The sequence below is a fragment of the Stenella coeruleoalba genome (assembly GCF_951394435.1).
Source record: "Stenella coeruleoalba genome assembly, chromosome: 1".
Taxonomy (NCBI): domain Eukaryota; kingdom Metazoa; phylum Chordata; class Mammalia; order Artiodactyla; family Delphinidae; genus Stenella; species Stenella coeruleoalba.
The window spans coordinates 172,341,539-172,362,235 of NC_137169.1; the positions used below are offsets into that span (position 1 = coordinate 172,341,539).

Sequence of the window (20,697 nt, forward strand, 5' to 3'; positions counted from 1 at the left end):
GGTTTTTCAGAGGGCATACATTTTAATAATATCCAACATAACTTGCATGGAGGGGTTCCCCCCCTTTCACCCTTGCATAGATTTTCCCAACTTGAGCTAGGTCTTGGCTGAAAATGTTTGAAGGTTTCTTTTGGATAGTGTGTTCTCTCTGTACATAGAATTGTGTGTTACTTGGAAAACATTTGTTTTGTTAGAACTGGTTTCTTAAGAAAAGCTGAATTAACTAATCTGGATGCAAGTGTAGAGCAGAGGAAATCAATATTACATAAAGGTGTGAAATACTTTCATTGCAGGAGTAAGCATTGACAACAGTCCCAACCTGAGTCAGAATACTCAGGTTTCCTTGAAATAAAACCTAAGCTATGGAGAAACCAGTGAAGGCGTACGGGATACAGATTGCGCATGTGTTGCACTTAATACAATAGTTTGTTGAAATGGAACTGGACTAGCCTTCAAGTGGGTTCTGGGGTAAGGGACCATACACATTAACACAATTGTTAGATTTAGAATTGTGGGCTTGATTGATATATAAGGAAAATACAGGTAATTTGAAGATGTCCATTTTAAAAAGTATGCACATCTTTCACATAATTTCTTACTTAGTTCTGGTTTGTTGAATTAGTGGTGTAATAGCAGTTCAGATGATTAAAAACTAAGTACCATCTGACTTTGACACTTTTAGTTAATGACATGTGAAAATGGGGGGAGGACTGAATGTGATTTCCCTGAAGATTTGATTTGAACCAGAATTGTTCCATTGGTAGTTTATTACTGTATATGAGAAAAATGATCATACAAAGCACAGACATTAATATTTTCCTTTTTGTTTATTTAGTTCATTTCAACAAATTACTCATCTTTATATTCAGGTTTCTAGGCTAGTTGTTTTGGTGGGGAGAGATGGGAAGGATACAAAGATAAAGAAAACAGAGGCTCTGCCTTCAAGAGGCCTTGAATCAAGGAAGATAAGCCAGTACAGACCAGCTGGAAGATCACACATACACACTTTCAGAGAGGGTTCAGTATGTGGAGGATGGGGAGGAACTACTCAGCTGAAGGGATTTGGCAGGGGCTCTGGAGGTAAGATTTCAGCGGGCAGAGGTTGGGTTAAGGGTATTCCAAGAAAAGGAAACTTGAAGTTACAGAGGTGGGTACCTACAGAGCACATTTTGGGAAACAGTATATCTGGTTTGACTGTAACATTGTATACATGTCGGGGAATAATGATGGTTGCTTGCTGGCTGGTAACAGACAGAACACATGTTTGTATATTAGTTGGAATCTAATAGTAAAGAATATTAGAATTAACCAATATTTATATTTTTCTCTAATTTTGTGCTTGTGTATCTCACTTAAATGGTAAAAGTTACTAGCTCCTTCTGGGGAGGGATTTTATATTTTTTAATCACCTGAGTGGTTGCAGGTTAAATGAAAATGCTTATGTATAGTAGCATTCGTGTTATTTTCTGTATTGTGCCATTTACCTCAAAATGTCTTCAAGATCAGGACTTTGCATGATCTGATCTACCTAGATCATTGGCAGTCTTTGATCATTCTGAATATCCAACAATTGTCATTATTACAGATTATGATGCATGATTATCACAGAAGAAGTTCGTGTCTATAGCTTTAAAGGACTTGATTACATCATTTTCAAGCCTGATAGTTTTGGAATCACCATTAGAGCTTCAGACACCTCTGCCTTCACTTCAGCCACCTGTCTTCATACCTCAACAAAGCGCTGACTTTCCTTTGTCCTTGATTATTTAAAACACCCCGGAAATACATTTCTCACCAGTATAGTAGGTAAGTGGATAGTCAGTGCCCAGTGCACACATTTTTTTTTTTTTGAAGACTGTGCCAAGTACACTAACAGCCTTTCATAATTTTTTTAAAAGGCGAAGTCAGTAATATTCATAGAAAAAATTTTTTTCCTATATTTTCCTTTCTATAAACTATTTTGAATTTAAATAAATCATTTACTTCAAAGTGAAATCTTCTATTACCACTTTTTAATGATGCATTTTGTGTAGCCATTAGTCACTTGTTCACAAGAAACGGTGAAATGGAAAATTTTTTAAAGAACATACATTTCTATCTTGTATGTTTATGAGATAAGTGATTTAAAATATATGAAACCTGCAAAGGGAACAGAATTTTTAAATATTTTTATTTTATTGGCGTATAGTTGATTTACAGTGTTGTGTTAGTTTCAGGTGTACAGCAAAGTGATTCAGTTATATATATACATATACAGTTATACATATATTGATTCTTTTTTAGCTTCTTTTCTCACATAGGTTATCACAGAATATTGAGTAGAGCAAAGGGAACAGAATGTAAGTTAGTCGTATATATCAGTGAGTAAAGGAATGACTGCAGCCCCAACCAAGGAATCTATATGTGATGACCACTTCACATCCTTCCAGGCTTTTCAGTTGCTTGTTATATGGGTTTGGGCAGGGCTGGGTTTACATTTTTTTTCTCCTTCACAATGAATGTACTAATAGGAATAGAAACCTGGCCAAAATTGCTGGGACACCATAACACTACTGTATGAATCCTTGAAAAGACTTAGGACCAAAGTATAGGGGTACAAAGGCTTAGACGTTCAGTGTCAGTGGTGTTTTAGCAATGTTTTTGTATGATAACATTTTTATGTGTTGTTGATAGGATGAAATTTGAAAATTAAAAATACTGCATTACTCTTTAAAATGTTATAAAAATCACCATTCATTCTTTCTTTCTGCCCTTTAGCCAAATTATAAGGAAAAATGATTCCCAATGGATATTTAATGTTTGAAGATGAAAATTTCATTGAGTCTTCTGTTGCCAAATTAAATGCCCTGAGGAAAAGTGGCCAGTTCTGTGATGTTCGACTTCAGGTATTTAAAACGTAATTGGAAACTTACAGAATTGATCTTTCATTACTAAAAACCATATGTTCTTGGATTGGCTTGTTTTGTTTTTCACAGGAGGCATTTAATGAAATAAGTTTAAAAAAGAATGATTTACACAGAAATGTAAGATGAAGGATACGATGTAGTAATTAGCTAGAGAAATACATAGTCCACAATGCTTCTAATGTTAATTCCTCACTTTGCAGGTCTGTGGCCATGAGATGTTAGCACACAGAGCAGTCCTGGCTTGCTGCAGCCCCTATTTATTTGAAATCTTTAATAATGATAGTGATCCTCACCGAGTTTCTCATGTTAAGTTTGATGATCTCAATCCGGAAGCTGTTGAAGTCTTGTTGAATTATGCCTACACTGCTCAGTAAGTTCTCTGAAGTACATCATATAACTAGGGAATGAAATTCCAAGTCCCTCTAAATTTATTTAAATTAAGTGTCTGTGTTTCAAGGCCTTGGTATGATAAATGATAAAGAACCTTTTTTCTAATAGGTTGAAAGCCGATAAGGAATTAGTCAAAGACGTTTATTCTGCAGCAAAAAAGCTGAAGATGGACCGAGTAAAGCAGGTAGAGTAACAGAAGTAATATACAAGGAGTACTGTTACTAGGGGGTCTTATTTTATATGATTAGTGTGTACAGTTTGTTATAAGACATCTGTTGGACTCAAGAACTTGAAAATGTCCCTTTTTTTCCCCTAGAGAACCAAATATGTATGTAATTTTAACTGTTTAGCCAATGTAACACAGCAGGGTCACACTTCCTCTCAGATAATTCAAGCTACAATCTTGCTCTTTCAGTAGTCTTCTCTGGCAGGGTAAGTCTTGATTTTCTCAGTTAATCATATAACTCATATCCTTAATTCTCCGTTCTTCTACACTTCTCGGTTGTTCTTTAGAAGTATTCTTTCTAGAATTTAATGCCACTGAGAAGTGCTTAATAATTTACAGGAAAAAAGGCATTTAATCCTCTAATGTGGGAGTCAGAAAACTGCAGGCCTGAGGCCAGCTGCCTGCTTTTATAACATCTTATTGTAACATAGCCTTCATTTACATACGGTCTATGGCTGCTTTCCACCTGCTGTGACAGAGTTGAGTAGTTGTGAGAAAGTACGGCCCACAAGCCTAAAAACTTACTGTCTGGCCCTTTGAGAAGAAGTTTGCTAAGCCCCTCACTCTGCTTAAAAATCCTTTTGTGGTCATAGCACACGTCCCTCAGGTTAGAATTCCAGGCTCTCCTTAATATAGTTGCTATTCTTCCAAAACTATTTTGATTGTCTTATGTTTTGTTCTGGCCAAACTAAATTGTTGCAGCATCTTCCCTAGTTTCTGTGTGCATTCAGCGTCATCTCCCCTGTAGAGCCCCATTCAGATTACTGCCTTTATAACGTCTTATCTATTATTCTAGTTGGAAATACTTGTCCGAACATTTCATGTGCATTTTCATAGCATTTCAGTTTGTTGCATTTTTTCTTATATATTTGAATGGCATTCTTTGATGTTTATCATTTGTATACATGTATTCTTCCTACTGTTAAACTTGTTCTAAGGCAGTGATTTTTGGTTAATCTTTATATATCCACATAGTACTTACACACTGAGTATTACATATTTGTTAAATAAAATATGTAAATGTTGGCACTCATGTATTTCTTTTCCAAGGTTTGTGGTGATTATTTACTATCTAGAATGGATATTACCAGCTGCATCTCTTACCGAAATTTTGCAAGTTGTATGGGAGACTCCCGTTTGTTGAATAAGGTTGATGCTTATATTCAGGAGCATTTGTTACAAATTTCAGAAGAGGAAGAGTTTCTTAAACTTCCACGGCTAAAGGTAAAATCTATAAAGATGAAAGATGTAAAGGTTAAATAAAGAGATACATACTACTTAGTTCCAGGAATGTAATCTTTCTCCATGTTTCAAGCAAGTGAGTAATGGTTATGAAAAAGACAATACATTGAAACCATACGGTTATTTTTAGCAGTGTAATGGTTTTCTGCCTACCAGTTTGTTTACTTTCTTTTCTTTCTCTTTTTTTTTTTGGCTACTGGTTTCCTTAAAAAATAGAGTAAGCGTATGGAGTGCAGTTGGGCATCTATGACCTCTTTATTATGAAATTGAGAATTAGAGGCTCAACACTGATCCATGTGTCTTTGTTTTTTCCCAACTCTAGTTGGAGGTAATGCTTGAAGATAATGTTTGCTTGCCCAGCAATGGCAAATTGTACACAAAGGTAATCAACTGGGTGCAGCGTAGCATCTGGGAGAATGGAGACAGTCTGGAAGAGCTGATGGAAGAGGTTAGTTTTAAAGTAAATGGGATTCAACAATTATTAAAAATTATTTTGCTATAACATGAAGGATTCCCTTTCACTTTTATTTTATAACCATGACCCTAAAGAATTTAAATTTTGCTATAGGTACCCCTAAGCTGAGAAACAGGGGGGGTGTCCAGGTGAGCTGAATGAACTGTTCAGTTTGGTCTTCTGCTTTTCTTTTTTTATTTCTTTGCTTATTATGTGCTGTTAACTTTCTTTAAAGTAGCATGTAATTTGCTTTAGAAATGGGAGGTGGTACTGAAATTTTCTGTAGATTCTTAATTTTTCTTCACAGGTTTTTGCTTTAAATTGACAAGTAGGTAAAAGCTTCTAATGGTTGTTCCTCCCCATTGATTTATCTCCCCATAGGTTTATTAACAAAACTAGGATACCCAAGACTGAAGAAACAAGAAGAATCCTCAAGTGTATTGACACGTAAAGAAGCAGCAGTCCTGCCCCAGTTCTCCTAAGAAAAATCCGCTGTGGGCAGAGAACGATGATGATTTAATGGTGTTTACTCCTTTACAGGATTCTTATCTTTAAAGCTTTGTGTTTTTCAATGGTGTTGTTCATACATATAGTCACTCACTTAACTTGGGCTACTTTTTGAAAAATACACAAGAAAAAATTGACAGAGAAATGGTGGGAATTAAACATGCAGATGGAACAGTGGAGTGACCTTGAGTTTATCCCTCCACTTAAGCCTTTCGGATTCACTAAAGGCTTACCAAACCTGTTAGGCCTTTAAAAATGCAGTTATCATTATGCTCTAAAAAGGCTAACAGGTGATTTTTAAATTCTATATGGTTTCCCACTTGAAAATCAGATGCATTAGCCATATGTTTGCATCTGTTAAGGGAGATATCTCTGTAGCTTGCTTGAATTTTTGCACTTGTTTTTTATCTGTTTTTCTTGACATTGCTTGCGCAGGACGGAAATATGTTTATGCACATTAGACTACTTACTCTTCAAAGGTGTAAACCATATTCAGTATTTTATTATAAATATGTATATTCTTTAAGAGCCTATATATTGTACTAGTGCCTTTTTTTCTTAATGCTGTATAATAGAAGCTATGAAAAAACGAAGATTTCTTTCAAGCCAACCAAGCCAAGGACTCTTCAGCCAGTATTAGAAGATTCTGTATCTTATTTTTGTTTTTTAAATTTTTACCACCATGACATGTATTTTCTTTACTTTGGGATCCTGCCAGAGTAAGATGTCAAGAAGCTCAAGAAGCACACTGGAGGTTACCTTGAGGCGTTTGTGTGATCTGCATACTAGTGGAGTAGCCATGGAGACAGTAGCCACATGGGTGTTCTGTTGCTGTTTTGCAGGTTCAAACCTTGTACTACTCAGCCGATCACAAGCTGCTTGATGGGAACCTACTAGCTGGACAGGCTGAGGTGTTTGGCAGTGATGATGACCACATTCAGTTTGTGCAGGTACACATTGCACATCTGAGGTAACCTCAGGTTAAAATTTGATTAGAGCATTTTATAGTATACTGAAATTTTCCTTTAATAAAGGAAAGTGGAAGACCTTCATTAGTATGACTGCACAGAAACACTTGTGGGAGAAAACAAGCATACCTTTCATACCATTACTACCATTTTTGCCACATAAAAAGAAACTAACAGAACAAAGTAGGGAACCCCACTTAAGATTTTTTTCTCAATCAAGTAGGATTTATAAGCAGTAAGAAAAAGGGCCAATAAGATGAAGCAAAATAGAAATTAAATGTTATTTTGGTCAGATTATAAAAAATAGTTGTTTGTATTGGGAATGACTGTTAGACCCAATTTTTTAAAAAAAAACTCAGGTATGAACTTTTTCAGTTTATGGATAAATAACATAGAGAAAAGAATACAAATCATAAATGTCACATAGTGAACCCACTGGTTTAAACACTACCTGGGTCAAGAAGAGACTTCTAGCACTCTGGAAGCCTTCCTCTTGCCCCCTTCCCAGTCACTGCCCTACACTACCCCAAAGGAAGCCATTATATCCCAACTTCTGAAGCATTAGATTAGTTTGCCTGTGTTTGAAATTTATGTAAATGGTTATACAATATGTATTCTTTTTGTTTGGCCTTTAGCTCAACATTGTATTTGTGAGGGATAACTATAAAGTAGGCTGAGTCGACCCAAGTTAATGGGTGTTTTCCTTTAATAATTAGAAGGTAAATGATAGACTCAGAAATAACGTGTATGGTGATACTATCAGGTGTTCTGTGTCAATAGTGGCTGAATATTTTTATTTTCACAAAAAGCTTTTGGGGCTGAGTTAGTTGAGAATTTTGTTCATGTTTGTGTATTTTGAACGTTGAGCATATTTTCCCTCTTATCTCTAAACATCTCTAAACTGTAATTTAATGGTTTTTTAAAGTACTCTTTCAACAAGCAGTGGTTGAGTGCCTGATAAGTGGCAGGCCGTGATGTTAGGTAAGAGGGCCCAGAAATGTGTAAGAGACAGTTTCTGCTTCCGGGACCTTACAGGAGTAGGTAAAACAGAACAGATTTATACGAATTACCTACGGAAGACATTAAGGGGAGGGTGGAACCAAAAGGAGAAAAACTAGGGAAACTTCACAAAGGAGGCGACATTTGAGCCATCTGAGGATGTGGAAGAGTTTGCATAGCAGATAGAGGTGTGTCAGATAGCAAAGGATACCTGTGAAAGGAGGATACTGTTGGAATTACAGGTCACATGACTGGGAGAGTAGGTAAATAACATCTGATCGAGGATTATACTTTATTCTACAAGTAGTGTGGGACTTTCAAAGAATTTTAGACAAGGGAGTAGAGTGATCTGAACAGATATATTTCACAACTTTAATAATAGTGAAAAACTGGACAAGAGTCTAGCAATAGGGGGATTGGTTAAATTATGGTATTTCTATACAGCAGAGATCTATATGTTCATTATCATATTTTAGACAGATAGTTAACTATCAGGTGGCAGTCTCTGGGTCGTGGGATTCTAGCTCATTTGAGGGGTTTTTTTGTTTGTTTGTTTTACTTAATGCATCGAACCCTTCTATTTTTATGACCAGGTACAGAGGGTAGATTAAAGCTTGTGAGAACAATTTGTAGACTATTACAAGCAGTAGTTCAGGTGAAAAGATGAGGGCGTGATCTAAGGACGAGAAGGGGAAAGTGTGGACTCTAGACATTTATAGTTACAAAGGTCTTTAATGATTGTTCAGATTCGGAAAATTAAGGAAACGAAGAATTTGAGGGTGAGTAGGACTCTGACCTGTGTGACTTATTCCAGGGAAGTGCCATGAATAGAGATGATAAAGTAAAAAGGATGAGGAAACACACTAAGCTTCAGGAAGAGAAAAAGTTGAGAAGCCGCCATTGGAATCAAATTGTGTTGTACAAGCTAGCTAACATAGGAAAAGAAAGTTTGAAGGAGGACTGGATTGTTAACTGTGTCAAATCATCCTCTGGGAGGTCATGTAAAAGAAGATTAGGGATATCTCTTCTACATTGGTTTTAGGAAGCCACTTTGTAACCTTTAGTGGGTATAATTTCCAGAGAGTATTAAGGTTAAGAAACGCTTAGCTTCAGAAGTGACAGTGGCTGACAAAGAAAGAGCTACCAGGGACCACCCCTTGGGGAGGTCAGAGGCAAAGAAAGTGTGGGCCAGTGGGTGGGCTGAGTGGGAGGAGTTGATAGGGTAAAGTTTGAAAATAAAGGAGAGTAAAGAATTAGGTTTGAAAGTGTTCTGGAAGGAACATAAAAGAGTTAACCAGCATTTCTATATAAGGCTTAGTTACATAACACCAAGTAGTCTTCATTGTTACTGTGCTTTTTTTTCACATTTGATTTTCTCTCAATTAAAGCCATACATTAGAACAGGTTTCTTACTACAGTGAAAGCTCTTAATCAAGCATCATCAACTTGTGTTACTTTGGATCCCTTCTTCCCACAGATTGGGATAGGGTTTTATGTACCTTGTACTTCCTAGTAGCACAGGACACACCAGACTATCGTAGTATAAAAGAGTGGCTTTATACTCAGAATTCCTAATCCTTATTTTTCTTGCATTGCCTTAGGCAATGCATATTTTCTCTCTTATTTTCAGTATTTTTACCTATAAAATGGGGAGATATATTGCCCTTAATGGATTAAAAGAGACAGTGTGAATAAAGTACCTAATAACACCTAGGTACATAATAAATGTCTAAATGGAATGTAATTATAATCATTAGCATGGTACATTCTCCGCCTTTTCTCAAAATAGCCTACTTAAGCTATAACCACATTTGCTGAATTGCTTACACCAAACTTGATAGTTTTTTCACAGCTTCAAGTAGCTATCAAAATCTTTTTCTCTATTGTTTCATGGCCTTTTTCTTCCACTCGAAACAGAAATTTCTGTTAGAGATTCTGTCTACCCATGAGGCTGTGGCCCTGGGGATCAAAATAAGTGGATGAGCAAACTTGGCCAGGTACTGAAGGTGGTACCTATTCATTCAGCAGGCAGTTCCTACCAGGGTAATCTTGACTCTTCTAATGACATGTGATCATATCCTTTGGAAGTGTCAAGAGCTAAAGTAATTGGAAGAAAACTATCAAAGAGAACTCATACACGAGGGTACAATGTAATCTTCTTACAGTCATTTGAAAATTTGCAGCTTTGCCCATTTCTCCCTCTTTTATGTTCTCATGTATTCCTTTAAAAATATTTGGTTCTTTTAGTATTATTGCTTCCTTAATTTCTGATTACCATTTTTACTTCAGTGTTTTGATGTAGTTTTACTTGTCTAGAAAACCACTCTATAATACCTTTAAGGTAATCCTAAAGAAATATACTTGTAAATATTTCTTGTAATTGCCACTTTTTTTTCCTATAAAATAACTTTCAGAGAGATTGGATGGATATATGTCTGCTAATATGAAGGATACCAGTACATATGATTTAGTTAAGTTTCGCAGTTTCATGGAGATAGTGGGTTAAATGTATTCTCTCAGTTAATTCATGCTGTTTTAGATTTATAACATTTTGGAAAATTCTATACTTAATATAAAGACTATGTGGATTATGAAGGAGGAGGTTCCGTTTTTTCCTCTCTTGACTATTCTGATACTTGACCCACAACATGTTTTTTTAATTGTTGAACTTGAACTTTTTCTTGACCAGGGTAGGTGTAGTTGTTTCCTTATTAAGTGGAGATGGAAGAATGCCAGTGATGTGTGTCAGTCAGAAAGTGTTGTTTTGTGTTAAACCTAGGTGTGCTATAAATGTCATGCATAAGTGGAGGGTACTAAGGGTTTTCTCAGTGTTGTGGAATAGCTCAGGAGCAAAGGTACACCAGGTATGGTCTTTGGCTAGGTTTCTGTAGCTGCCTTTTGATTTTGCAGAAAAAGCCACCACGTGAGAATGGCCATAAGCAGATAAGTAGCAGTTCCATTGGATGTCTGTCTTCTCCAAATGCTACAATACAAAGCCCTAAGCACGAGTGGAAAATCGTTGCTTCGGAAAAGACTTCAAGTAAGTGTATTACACTTGTCAGATTGCCTTCAATTTATTTCTTTTTTTTATTTTTTTTATTTTTTTGCGGTACGCGGGCCTCCCACCGCTGCGGCCTCTCCCGTCGCGGAGCACAGGCTCCAGACGCGCAGGCCCAGCGGCCACGGCCCACGGGCCCAGCCGCTCCGAGCCATGCGGGACCCTCCCGGACCGGGGCACGAACCCGCGTCCCCCGCACCGGCAGGCGGACTCCCAACCACCGCGCCACGAAGGAAGCCCTATTTCTTTTTTTAAGAAGGAGTTTTAAGTGGAACCATATAATACTTCTAAAGTGATTGAGGAAAAAACTCAGAAGCAACTAAATTTGGAAAAGAGTAGCAGGTCATCCCCTGTCTGGAATCTGGAGTCCAATTCAGGATCACACAGCAACCAAAAGTAATAAAAATTGCATCTTTAAACATGGAACTCTTGTGCTTACAGATAACACTTACTTGTGCCTGGCTGTGCTGGATGGTATTTTCTGTGTCATTTTCCTTCATGGGCGAAACAGCCCACAGAGCTCACCAACAAGTACTCCAAAACTCATTAAAAGTTTAAGCTTTGAGATGCAACCAGATGAGTTAATAGAAAAGCCCATGTCTCCTATGCAGTACGCACGATCTGGTCTGGGGACAGCAGAGATGAATGGCAAACTCATAGCTGCAGGTAAGAATAGAAGGATGAGTGACTTATCAGAAACCTTCAACTGGCTAAGCCTCTATAAGTGGACGTTTATGCTTGCTTGTGACATGCAAACTTTGGAAGACAGGGTTTATTTAATATGCCTTCTTCTGTGACATTCCACTTTACCACATTCTAAGAAGACAGAAATAAAAAGTCAATACTATAGTATTGCCTAGCCTTCAAGTTAATGTCTGTCTCTAATTCTTAAAAAACTATGAAGTGGGTAATTGTTCCCTCCTAATTTTCAAGTCAAGACTAAGCAATTTACTTACACTCATAATTTTGTCATTCAGCTGTTACAGGCACTTAGTTAAAACATTAACTAATGTGGCCTTATTAAGTGTGTGGACAAAGATTCTTTTTCTCATTTGTACAGATTACTTAAACCATTCTAGACCAGAAAGGCTGGTCCAGTTTAATACTTTAAGCATAACTCTTTGTGGTTCTTGTACCAGGTGGCTATAACAGAGAGGAGTGTCTTCGAACAGTTGAATGCTATGATCCACATACAGATCATTGGTCCTTTCTTGCTCCCATGAGGACACCAAGAGCCCGATTTCAAATGGCCGTACTCATGGTAAGTGCACTATATTGCAGGAAGAAGCAGCCCACATTTAGTTTTTTCTAAGAACTTGAGAATGGCAGAAATATTAATCTCTCGCTTTTGGCATAGGGCCAGCTCTATGTGGTGGGTGGATCAAATGGCCACTCAGATGACCTGAGATGTGGAGAGATGTATGATCCAAACATAGATGACTGGACTCCTATTCCAGAATTGAGAACTAATCGTTGTAATGCAGGTAATACTTTTCTGCTGAGATCATCAGTATTTAAGTATGATAATTAAGTTATCAATTTATAACCTTATTTTATACTCACATAGGAGTGTGTGCTCTGAATGGGAAATTATACATCGTTGGTGGCTCAGATCCATATGGTCAAAAAGGACTGAAAAATTGTGATGTATTTGATCCTATAACAAAGTCATGGACAAGCTGTGCTCCTCTTAACATTCGTAAGTTGATTTTTTTTTTAAGACCTCTGAATCAATGGTATGTGTAGTGCACACTTACAGTTTGGGGAGATAGAATAATAATTTTGGTTTGACTTGATTTTATAGGTAGACACCAGTCTGCAGTCTGTGAGCTTGGTGGTTATTTGTACATAATTGGAGGCGCAGAGTCTTGGAATTGTCTGAACACAGTAGAACGTTATAATCCTGAAAATAACACCTGGACTTTAATTGCATCCATGAATGTGGCTAGGCGAGGAGCTGGAGTGGCTGTTCTCGGCGGTGAGTGTTGGGATTTGGAGAGCTGAGGAGTAGGTAGTAGCAAGAGTTTGTTCTAAAATTCCAAGAGAATGTCAGTGATAACTATCCACTTGTATAATTAAGAATTCAGAACTAGCCTTCTTTTCTGACGCAGTGGGGATTGGTGGTTTGTCTTTTAGAAATGTCTTTTCTAATCACTCAGTACTGGATATATAACATTAATTCATCTTCTTCCATAAATCATACTCATAATGCATCATCTTGGAATTTGAGTTTGTTTCTTTAGAGCAAGAATTTTAAAAAATTTGATTTGTAAAACAAAAGAAATGGAAATCATCTAAATCTAGTCTTTTCTAATTGTCTACTCCATGCCTAATTGGAAGCAGTATTTTTAGATTATTTTTAACAAGTGTTTGCAAATCATCATATGTAGACACAGTTTTCACATCCATTTTATGGATTTACATAATGTTTAATTACATAATTACAATAATGAATTCAGTTAGAATTGTTTTTAGAACAAAGCTTGTGGCTCAACTGGCAAGAGCCTAAGTGTGTAGGCACACCAGTAAGTAGCCTACTGGCCTGCAACCCCTGGCCTACTATGAGCCTTGTCGGTTCTTTTATGGGTAAGTACATGGATGCAGGTAGGCTAAGTGACAATCAGATGAGAAAATAATGAATTCGAGAATCACTAATAAGGTTTTTCCTTAAACTCCAGAGAATATTTAATGCTAACATTTTATTTGTCTGAAATTAATTTAATTATTAACTGCCCTGCATGTATATTTGAAAATAGTCACAGTTCAGTCTGTTTCCAAGAAGAAATTTCCATGCCGAAATCATTTTATACAGTTGGAGAGCTCTAGAAAATGTTCAGTTATCTGAAACCTGCTTTCCTATAACTTACTTTGAATCTTAGTTCTTATGCACTGGACTAATACCAAAACTTGCAGTGCACAGAACTACTCTGGTTTGCCACTTACTAGTTGCATCTCTAGGCAAGTTGTCCAACTTCTTTGTTCATTATATCTTCATCTGTGAAATGGCAGTAATAGAAACAACCACATAGAATTGTTGTGAGAATTGCACTGTAGTTAGATGGTGCCTCCCCTTCCTTTAAATTGCCTGACTTACACATACAAACGGGTTCTTTTCAACTCTATTCCATTTGTATCCCCAGCTTCTAGGGAGTGCTTGCTACATTAGTAGGCATTCAATAAATACTTTCTGACAGAATGAACAGTCTTTTCTACCAAGAACCACTGTTTTAGCAAAAGATCAATTTAAGGGTTTCTTTCTTAGCCTCTCTAGATTAACCTTGTCTCTTTTCTCTTTTAGGAAAACTGTTTGTAGGTGGTGGCTTTGATGGTTCTCATGCCATCAGTTGTGTGGAGATGTATGATCCAACTAGAAATGAATGGAAGATGATGGGAAACATGACTTCACCAAGGAGCAATGCTGGGATTGCAACTGTAGGGAACACTATTTATGCAGTGGGAGGATTTGATGGCAATGAGTTTCTGAATACGGTGGAAGTCTATAACCTTGAGTCAAATGAGTGGAGCCCCTATACCAAGATTTTCCAGTTTTAACAAATTGAAGACCCTTTCAAACTAACAGGCTTAGTGATGTAATTGTGTTAGGTAGAGGTACACTTGTGAATAAGGAGGGTGGGTGGGTATAGATGTTGCTAACAGCAACACAAAGCTTTTGCATATTGCATATTATTAAACATGCTGTACATACTTTTTGTGTTTATTGGGAAAGGAATGCAAAGATGAAGGTCTGTTTTGTGTATTTTTAGGGCTACTTTGGTTATTTTAGTTTTCTGGAAGTTGATATTGTAAAAGAATAAACCAAGAATTGATTGGGCACGTCATTTCAAGAAGTCCCCTCTCCTCCACATTTGTTTGCCAATTTGCACATTAAATGACTCTTCCCTCAAATGTGTGTATTATGGGGCAAGAGAGGTAGGGTTTTAAGATATAGGCAGTTGGGTTTTTTAAGGTCCCTTTTTCAATAACTGGAACATTCTATAACAAAGAGACTTATTTAACTAGATGACAATGACTATTTTTGTTTTTATTAAAAGAAAGCTTACATGCCTACCGAGGTTTAATCTTTTATGATGGCCTTTTTATAAATTTTTGTATTCTCAGCAGAGTGCTTTACTTGTTGAAGTAAAATGTGGCAGGTTCAAATTACTGAAGCAGAGTGACAGTCTTAAAAGTATGCAGTGAGGTGTTTTACACGCCCAGAATGCAAGCTTCAGAGAGCTCTTGCCTCAGCTGCAATTTTTTTTTTTTTTTTTTTGAGAATGCAATACCAATGTTTATTGGAATGGAGTTGCTGAACAGTAACATGGCTGTGATTTTTATTTGATACACTGTTTTTAAATACTTTGACTTCTTGGGAGTATATTTTATATAGCAAAACACTCAATATTGTATTAATAACAGTAAAGAACAGTGAAGTATTTTATCTTCTAAATAATTCCTATTTTTTATTTATCATTAAAAAAACAATCCTAAATGGCAGCCCTTGATTGTAAAAAAAAAAAAAAAAAAATTACCTTAAACTGTATTGGGTTTATGAATGCAGCCTTTATCAGAACTATGTTTTTGTTCAGTTTTCCTATTCATATGGATAAATACTGGTTGGGGTGGTGACTTGGTATCTAACGTGTAATGCTACACATATAACTTACGGTGCCAAAATTAGAACATCCTAATGCTTGCTGCTGATGCAAACATATTAAAGGTACTTTGCAGGAAATCCTTGCACCATGGGATTACTATCCAAATGTTGTTGTGTACTCATTCATTACTAAAAGTTTTGGGGGGAAATTTTTTTTTTTCAAGTAAAAATGAGCTTAAGGTATTTGTGGGAAAATAGTTAACTGGCATCTTATATCTGAAATAAGGACTGATGTAAAGGGGGTTTTTTAGTTTTGTTTTCTCTGGGAAGACAAAGAGGCACACAGGAATCTAATGAGCCAACTGGGACAACATGACTATCCACTGGCTAACCTGGGTGAGAAGAAAATTAGGTATTTTTTTTTTACAAATGTTCCGCTGGGACTTTGACACCTTATTTCACTCATCTATCCCCACAGAGAACCAACGAGAAAGGAAATCAGTTTGCCTGGTGGCTGTGTAGTTCCTGACTATCACTGGTTTGGTTCTGGGCTAAAACTGGGTTGGCAGATTTGAATTTGCCTAGTATGATGAAATATTTTTAAAATAGATCTGTATATGTTCTATTTATTTAGCACAAGGAAATAAAATTTTAGTGGGGGGAGTCAGTGTAAAATCCTTGAAATCACTTCTCAATTCCTATGTAACATGCTTAATGCAATAATATGTGGGAATACTTTGGGTCAAAGTTTACCTATATTACCATTGATGCCAAACAGGTAGTTTGGTAGCCAAAATTATGTTCTTTAAGTATGTTTTGAATATAAGAAAGTTTCATAAAGAAAAAAATAGTGCTCAGTGACCAGTTCTGTTTATCCACATTTAAAAGGTAATTTTTTTTTTGAGGGAAGGACAAAATGGCATAGCCTCAGCATAAATTATTTTCTTTTTAAACCAGTATGGGTTTTGGAATAGTTTAGAAATGATATTGGTAATAACCACTCTTGCAATCAATAGTAATAGTGCACAAAACATACTAGACTAAATCTCTAAAAGTAGCAAAACTATAAAATACCTGTTTGAATTAACAAAACAATTGATTATACTCAAGCATAAATCACAATAAATTCTTTTACTGTGATTTTCAAGGATAGGGTTTTGATTTTTGGCTTCTAGTATGTCTTAAATACTTTACCATTTTCAATGTTTTAGAATTCCTTACATAATCATATTTTAGGAAAAGACCTGGATTTGGGAATATCATTAGTGCTTAATATATTAGGTGTACGCCCTATAATCTCTCCAGATCTCAGAATTCTTAACTTAAAACTGAAGTAGGCAAAGGAGAAAGTCCCTCTAGGACATTACTGTAATTCCAGAGTTGCCTTTAGAAGACTATGAGTCACAGAAAACACGGTCTCTATAGGATTTATTAGTCAATTTTTTGTACCCTACTTTGTTTCAAAAAAGGATTTGAAGAGTCTCTCATTGAGACTTAAGATACAGGGTAAACTGAGTGAAAAAAGAGGAGAAAATGCCAACATATGAATCAAATATATCAATCTCAAATAGTAAGGCCAAGCCACAAATTTGGTCCTGTTAACAGGAGATCTATTAAATCAATTATCTGAAGGTTAAAAAGCAATTACTGTGAAGCATCAGTTTTCTTAATAAGACCAGAAGTTTCTTAAGAGTCTTAAAAATGATAATGATACATTGAGCAATAAGTAGAGTACATAAAGAGAGGGATGTATTCAAGTGCATATCATGGGTTCTTTAACTTACCGTTACTAGCACAATGGCCAATAAAGTACTTAGGCTTCACTGTTAGGAGCTCAATTCTCTATTGGGGGTTTGAATAAGGGTGAGAAGCAAAAGCTCGGTTATTAAGCTGAGTATATACAGAGTTGACATCTTGTGGAAATACAAGATATTTGCTCAGAGAGAACAACAGGACTAATACAATTTTAGCCTGGAGAAAGGCACACAGAATACCAAACTTCAGTGAGCGAGAGACTGAAACTTCTTACGAGATGAACTGAACTGTCCTGCAAGTTAAGAATAAGAGTTGCCAAGTTTGAAGGCATCTATCAAATGTAATGGTGGTCATCCAATCAATAATTAACAGGGCCAGCTATCCATTAAGGCTACTCTCAAATCATGATAGTAAGATCTACCTTCTGCATTATGCAAGTGTTCTGTCTCTATCTTAACCAAAAGTGATGCCAAATCCTTACAAGGTACAGGCTTGAAAGAAAACATCTGATAAGGGATTTGCATCCAGAGCTCTCTAAGCTCAATAAAACCATCCAGTTTTCAAATGGGCAAAAGGTTTAGAACAAGACACTCCACCAAAGAAGATAAATGGAGTCTAATAATAACATGAAAACATGCTTACTGTCACAGATCATTAGGAAAATGTAAAAAGCAAAATGACAACTGGAGCTCTCAAATTGCTGGAGGAATTACAAAATTGTAAGGTCAGTTTGGAAAAAGTTTGACAGTTTTTTATAAAGTTAAATATCCTATGACACAGTAATCCCATTCCTAGGTATTTATCCAAGTGAAATGAAAACCTGTTCTTACAGAAACCTGTGTATGAATATAGCAGCTTTATTCATAATCACCAAAAACTGAAAATTCAAATATCCTTCCAACTGGCGAATGAATGGAAGGGTACATGAATAAAATGGAATACTACTCAGGAATAAAAACACTGAAGTATTTATTGATAAAACAACATGGATGGATCCTCAGAAGCATCATGCTAAGTGAAAAGCCAGCTTCAAAAGCCTCCATTTGCATAGCATTCTGGAAAAGAGCTACATGGATAGCAGACACATCAGTGGCTTCCTGAGATGGGGATGGGAGTTGGCTACAAAGGGGCACAAGGGAATTTCGAGGAGCAATGGAACTCATTACTTGAGTGTGCTGGTGATTATGTGATTGTGTTTGACAAAACTCAAAACTACAGTTTTACACTTGAAAAAGTTTTGTCTTTCTAGCTTAACCAAACCTTTAAAGGGAAAAGCCTTTTTTAAAAAGTCTAGGACATGTCAATATTTTACCTGACTGGAAATCACATCAGGGAACCGTTCATCCCCACGGGCCATGCAAGGGTATGTACTGAGTTAATGTAGTTCAGCGATAACCATTAGTCTACAATAAGAGTTGCGAAGGCTAGGATACTGAATTTGGTTTGTAGTTAGGAGCAGCGAGCCATGTTGGTAACTGAGATTTTGAGTGTCTTACTGCCTTACCTTATAGGTTCATAGCTGTAAATTCTGCTTAAGCTCATGGAGTTGCTTATTTTCACTGGAGTGGGGTTTTTTGTTGTTTGTTGGCAAAATAGCTTAAAGAGCCACCAACTGGGAGGGAGACTGGACTGTCAGTCCAATCTAAATCGGAAAAGGAGTATGGGTGGCAGCACTTCCTAAGTGGAGGATGCATTTCATTATTCAGTAGTGAGGTATATTCCCTCTGAGAAGATAAAGGTAACTTCATCCCATCTCACACGGTAGGGAGCTAAAAGGCTCCAATAGATAGGTGGGCGTGGGGAGATGTCACATCAGGAGTATGAACAATAAAAGCTAGGTTCTTAAGGGAGACCACGACACTAAATAATTGTGGATCAACCCTGAAAGGGTGAAAGAACTTGTGTTTTAAGATGATGGCCAAAAGATCAAGGAAATAAAGTTTCAGGTTTGTCTTGTGTCCCCTGTCTTTCATGACAGGCAAAGACAATGATAGGAGAGTGAAATTAACCCATCTATGAAGTTCCAATCTGTGCAGTCCCAAGTGCCCACTGCAGGTCCTAACAGGAGGACCCAGTAGGGTACAACAGACTCTAAGTCTTTAGCCAACTTTTCTTTGGCTCAGAATGCTGGAAGAGCTGTGGCCTGGCCAAGCCAGGGGACCCTCCCTGGTCCTTTCCAGAAGGAAATGGACTATCTTGTGGAGGTAAGCTGGAAAAGGCTACAGTAAAATGGTTCCAGGAACTTTGCTGTCAAAATCCTCAGGGATGCTTCTCAGGAAGTTATCACCAGCTTCTCACTAAGGCAAGACTTTATGTAGAGAGCCCTTGCCCTCATGTGACTTTTCCCATCAGTCCCTTCTGGTTCATGGCATGCTTATGAAGCTTCTGCCCCAAATATAATAGCTATGTTTACTGAATGGAGATTTTAAAACCTGGAGTTCTAAAGATATGATAATTTCCCATGAAAACAAACTTACCAAGGTGGGGCTTAGGATCCTTATGTCAACTGAGTTACTCCAATCCAGAGGGGAGACCCAGAAAAGAGCAAGCAGGGGATGGGAGGAAAGGGATACCTCAACTCCCACACTGTACTGTTAGAAAAAAAGTATAAATTAAAGTTTAAGATAAGAAAAGAAGGCAACAAAAAGAAGAAAAAAAACCCCCAAAACCCTTACATTTCAAAGAAACAAACACTAAAAAAATTTTAAAGAATGTCTTCTAAAGATAAAAATAAGACTAGAAAGTTAAAACATTTTCACATATCAAAATAAATATTTAGGGCTTCCCTGGTGGCGCAGTGGTTGAGAGTCTGCCTGCCGATGCAGGGGACATGGGTTCATGCCCCGGTCCGGGAAGATCCCACATGCCGCGGAGCGGCTGGGCCCGTGAGCCATGGCCGCTGAGCCTGCGCATCTGGAGCCTGTGCTCCGCAACAGGAGAGGCCACAACAGTGAGAGGCCCGCGTACCGCAAAAAAAAAAAAAAAAAAAAAAAAAAAATTTAAAAAAGGTTGAAAATTGACACATTAACACACAAAGTGAAAGACACATAGATTAGGATAAAATTAAAATCCACATGCGTAGGGTGAAATACGTAGAAGTATTCAGATGATAGGAGTGAAAAGAAATTTCCTAAAAAGTATAACATATTAAAAAGATAAGAGAGAAAAAGGGAGGTAATAAAGCACAGCAAGGAGTTCCCTGGCAGTCCAGGGGTTAGGACTCTGCGCTTTCACTGCAGTGGCCCACGGTTCAATCCCTAGTCAGGGAACTAAGATCCTGCAAGCTGCGACCAAAACAACAACAACAGCAACAAAAACAAAGCAGGGCAAAACTCAATAACAACTAGAAGCAGCTGAGGGATAAAAGTCTGAAGACATATTTGGTAGGGGGAGGGGATGGAAAAGGAAAGAGGCAGACAGCAGAGGTGCTCTGGAAGCTTCTCCTTCTACCCAGGCTCATATCCCTGAGGGCACTTTGAGCCCCAGGAGGAGGTGTGGCTTTCTAAGCAAACAAAGCTCATCGGATCCTTCTTCCTGCTAGTGGGCATCCTGCATAGTTCTCTTTCATTGGAGGTTCACTTTTATAATCATACCT

The 20,697-nt window shown here is 37.2% G+C and overlaps 2 protein-coding genes across 4 annotated transcripts in view; one reads left to right on the forward strand and one right to left on the reverse strand.

Annotated features, from left to right (window-relative positions):
• The first annotated feature begins 1,668 nt into the window (after positions 1–1,668).
• Positions 1,669–16,737, forward strand: IVNS1ABP (influenza virus NS1A binding protein). Of its 3 annotated transcripts, XM_079914189.1 has the most exons (14): positions 1,669–1,806; positions 2,758–2,885; positions 3,107–3,276; positions 3,405–3,480; positions 4,573–4,746; positions 5,087–5,212; positions 6,568–6,675; positions 10,603–10,732; positions 11,192–11,416; positions 11,890–12,011; positions 12,108–12,234; positions 12,318–12,449; positions 12,555–12,728; positions 14,049–16,461. In XM_079914189.1, the coding sequence occupies exons 2-14, from the start codon at positions 2,775–2,777 to the stop codon at positions 14,300–14,302; spliced, it is 1,929 nt and encodes a 642-aa protein (XP_079770315.1). In that variant the 5' UTR covers positions 1,669–1,806; positions 2,758–2,774; the 3' UTR covers positions 14,303–16,461. The 3 variants fall into 3 exon arrangements, with proteins under 3 accessions (XP_079770315.1, XP_079770317.1, XP_079770316.1); XM_079914190.1 differs by lacking the exons at positions 1,669–1,806; positions 2,758–2,885; positions 3,107–3,276; ... (1 more) ...; positions 4,573–4,746; positions 5,087–5,212 and adding an exon at positions 5,604–5,740 and having other exon boundaries at positions 14,049–16,737; XM_079914191.1 differs by lacking the exons at positions 6,568–6,675; positions 10,603–10,732; positions 11,192–11,416; ... (3 more) ...; positions 12,555–12,728; positions 14,049–16,461 and adding an exon at positions 5,600–6,560.
• Positions 16,738–17,079: 342 nt separating this feature from the next.
• Positions 17,080–20,697, reverse strand: part of SWT1 (SWT1 RNA endoribonuclease homolog) — a 94,713-nt gene continuing 91,095 nt past the window's right edge. Inside the window, exon 20 of the transcript XR_013827231.1 lies at positions 17,080–20,695. The gene's annotated coding sequence lies outside the window, so the exon portion shown is untranslated. The remainder of the gene's footprint in view (positions 20,696–20,697) is intronic.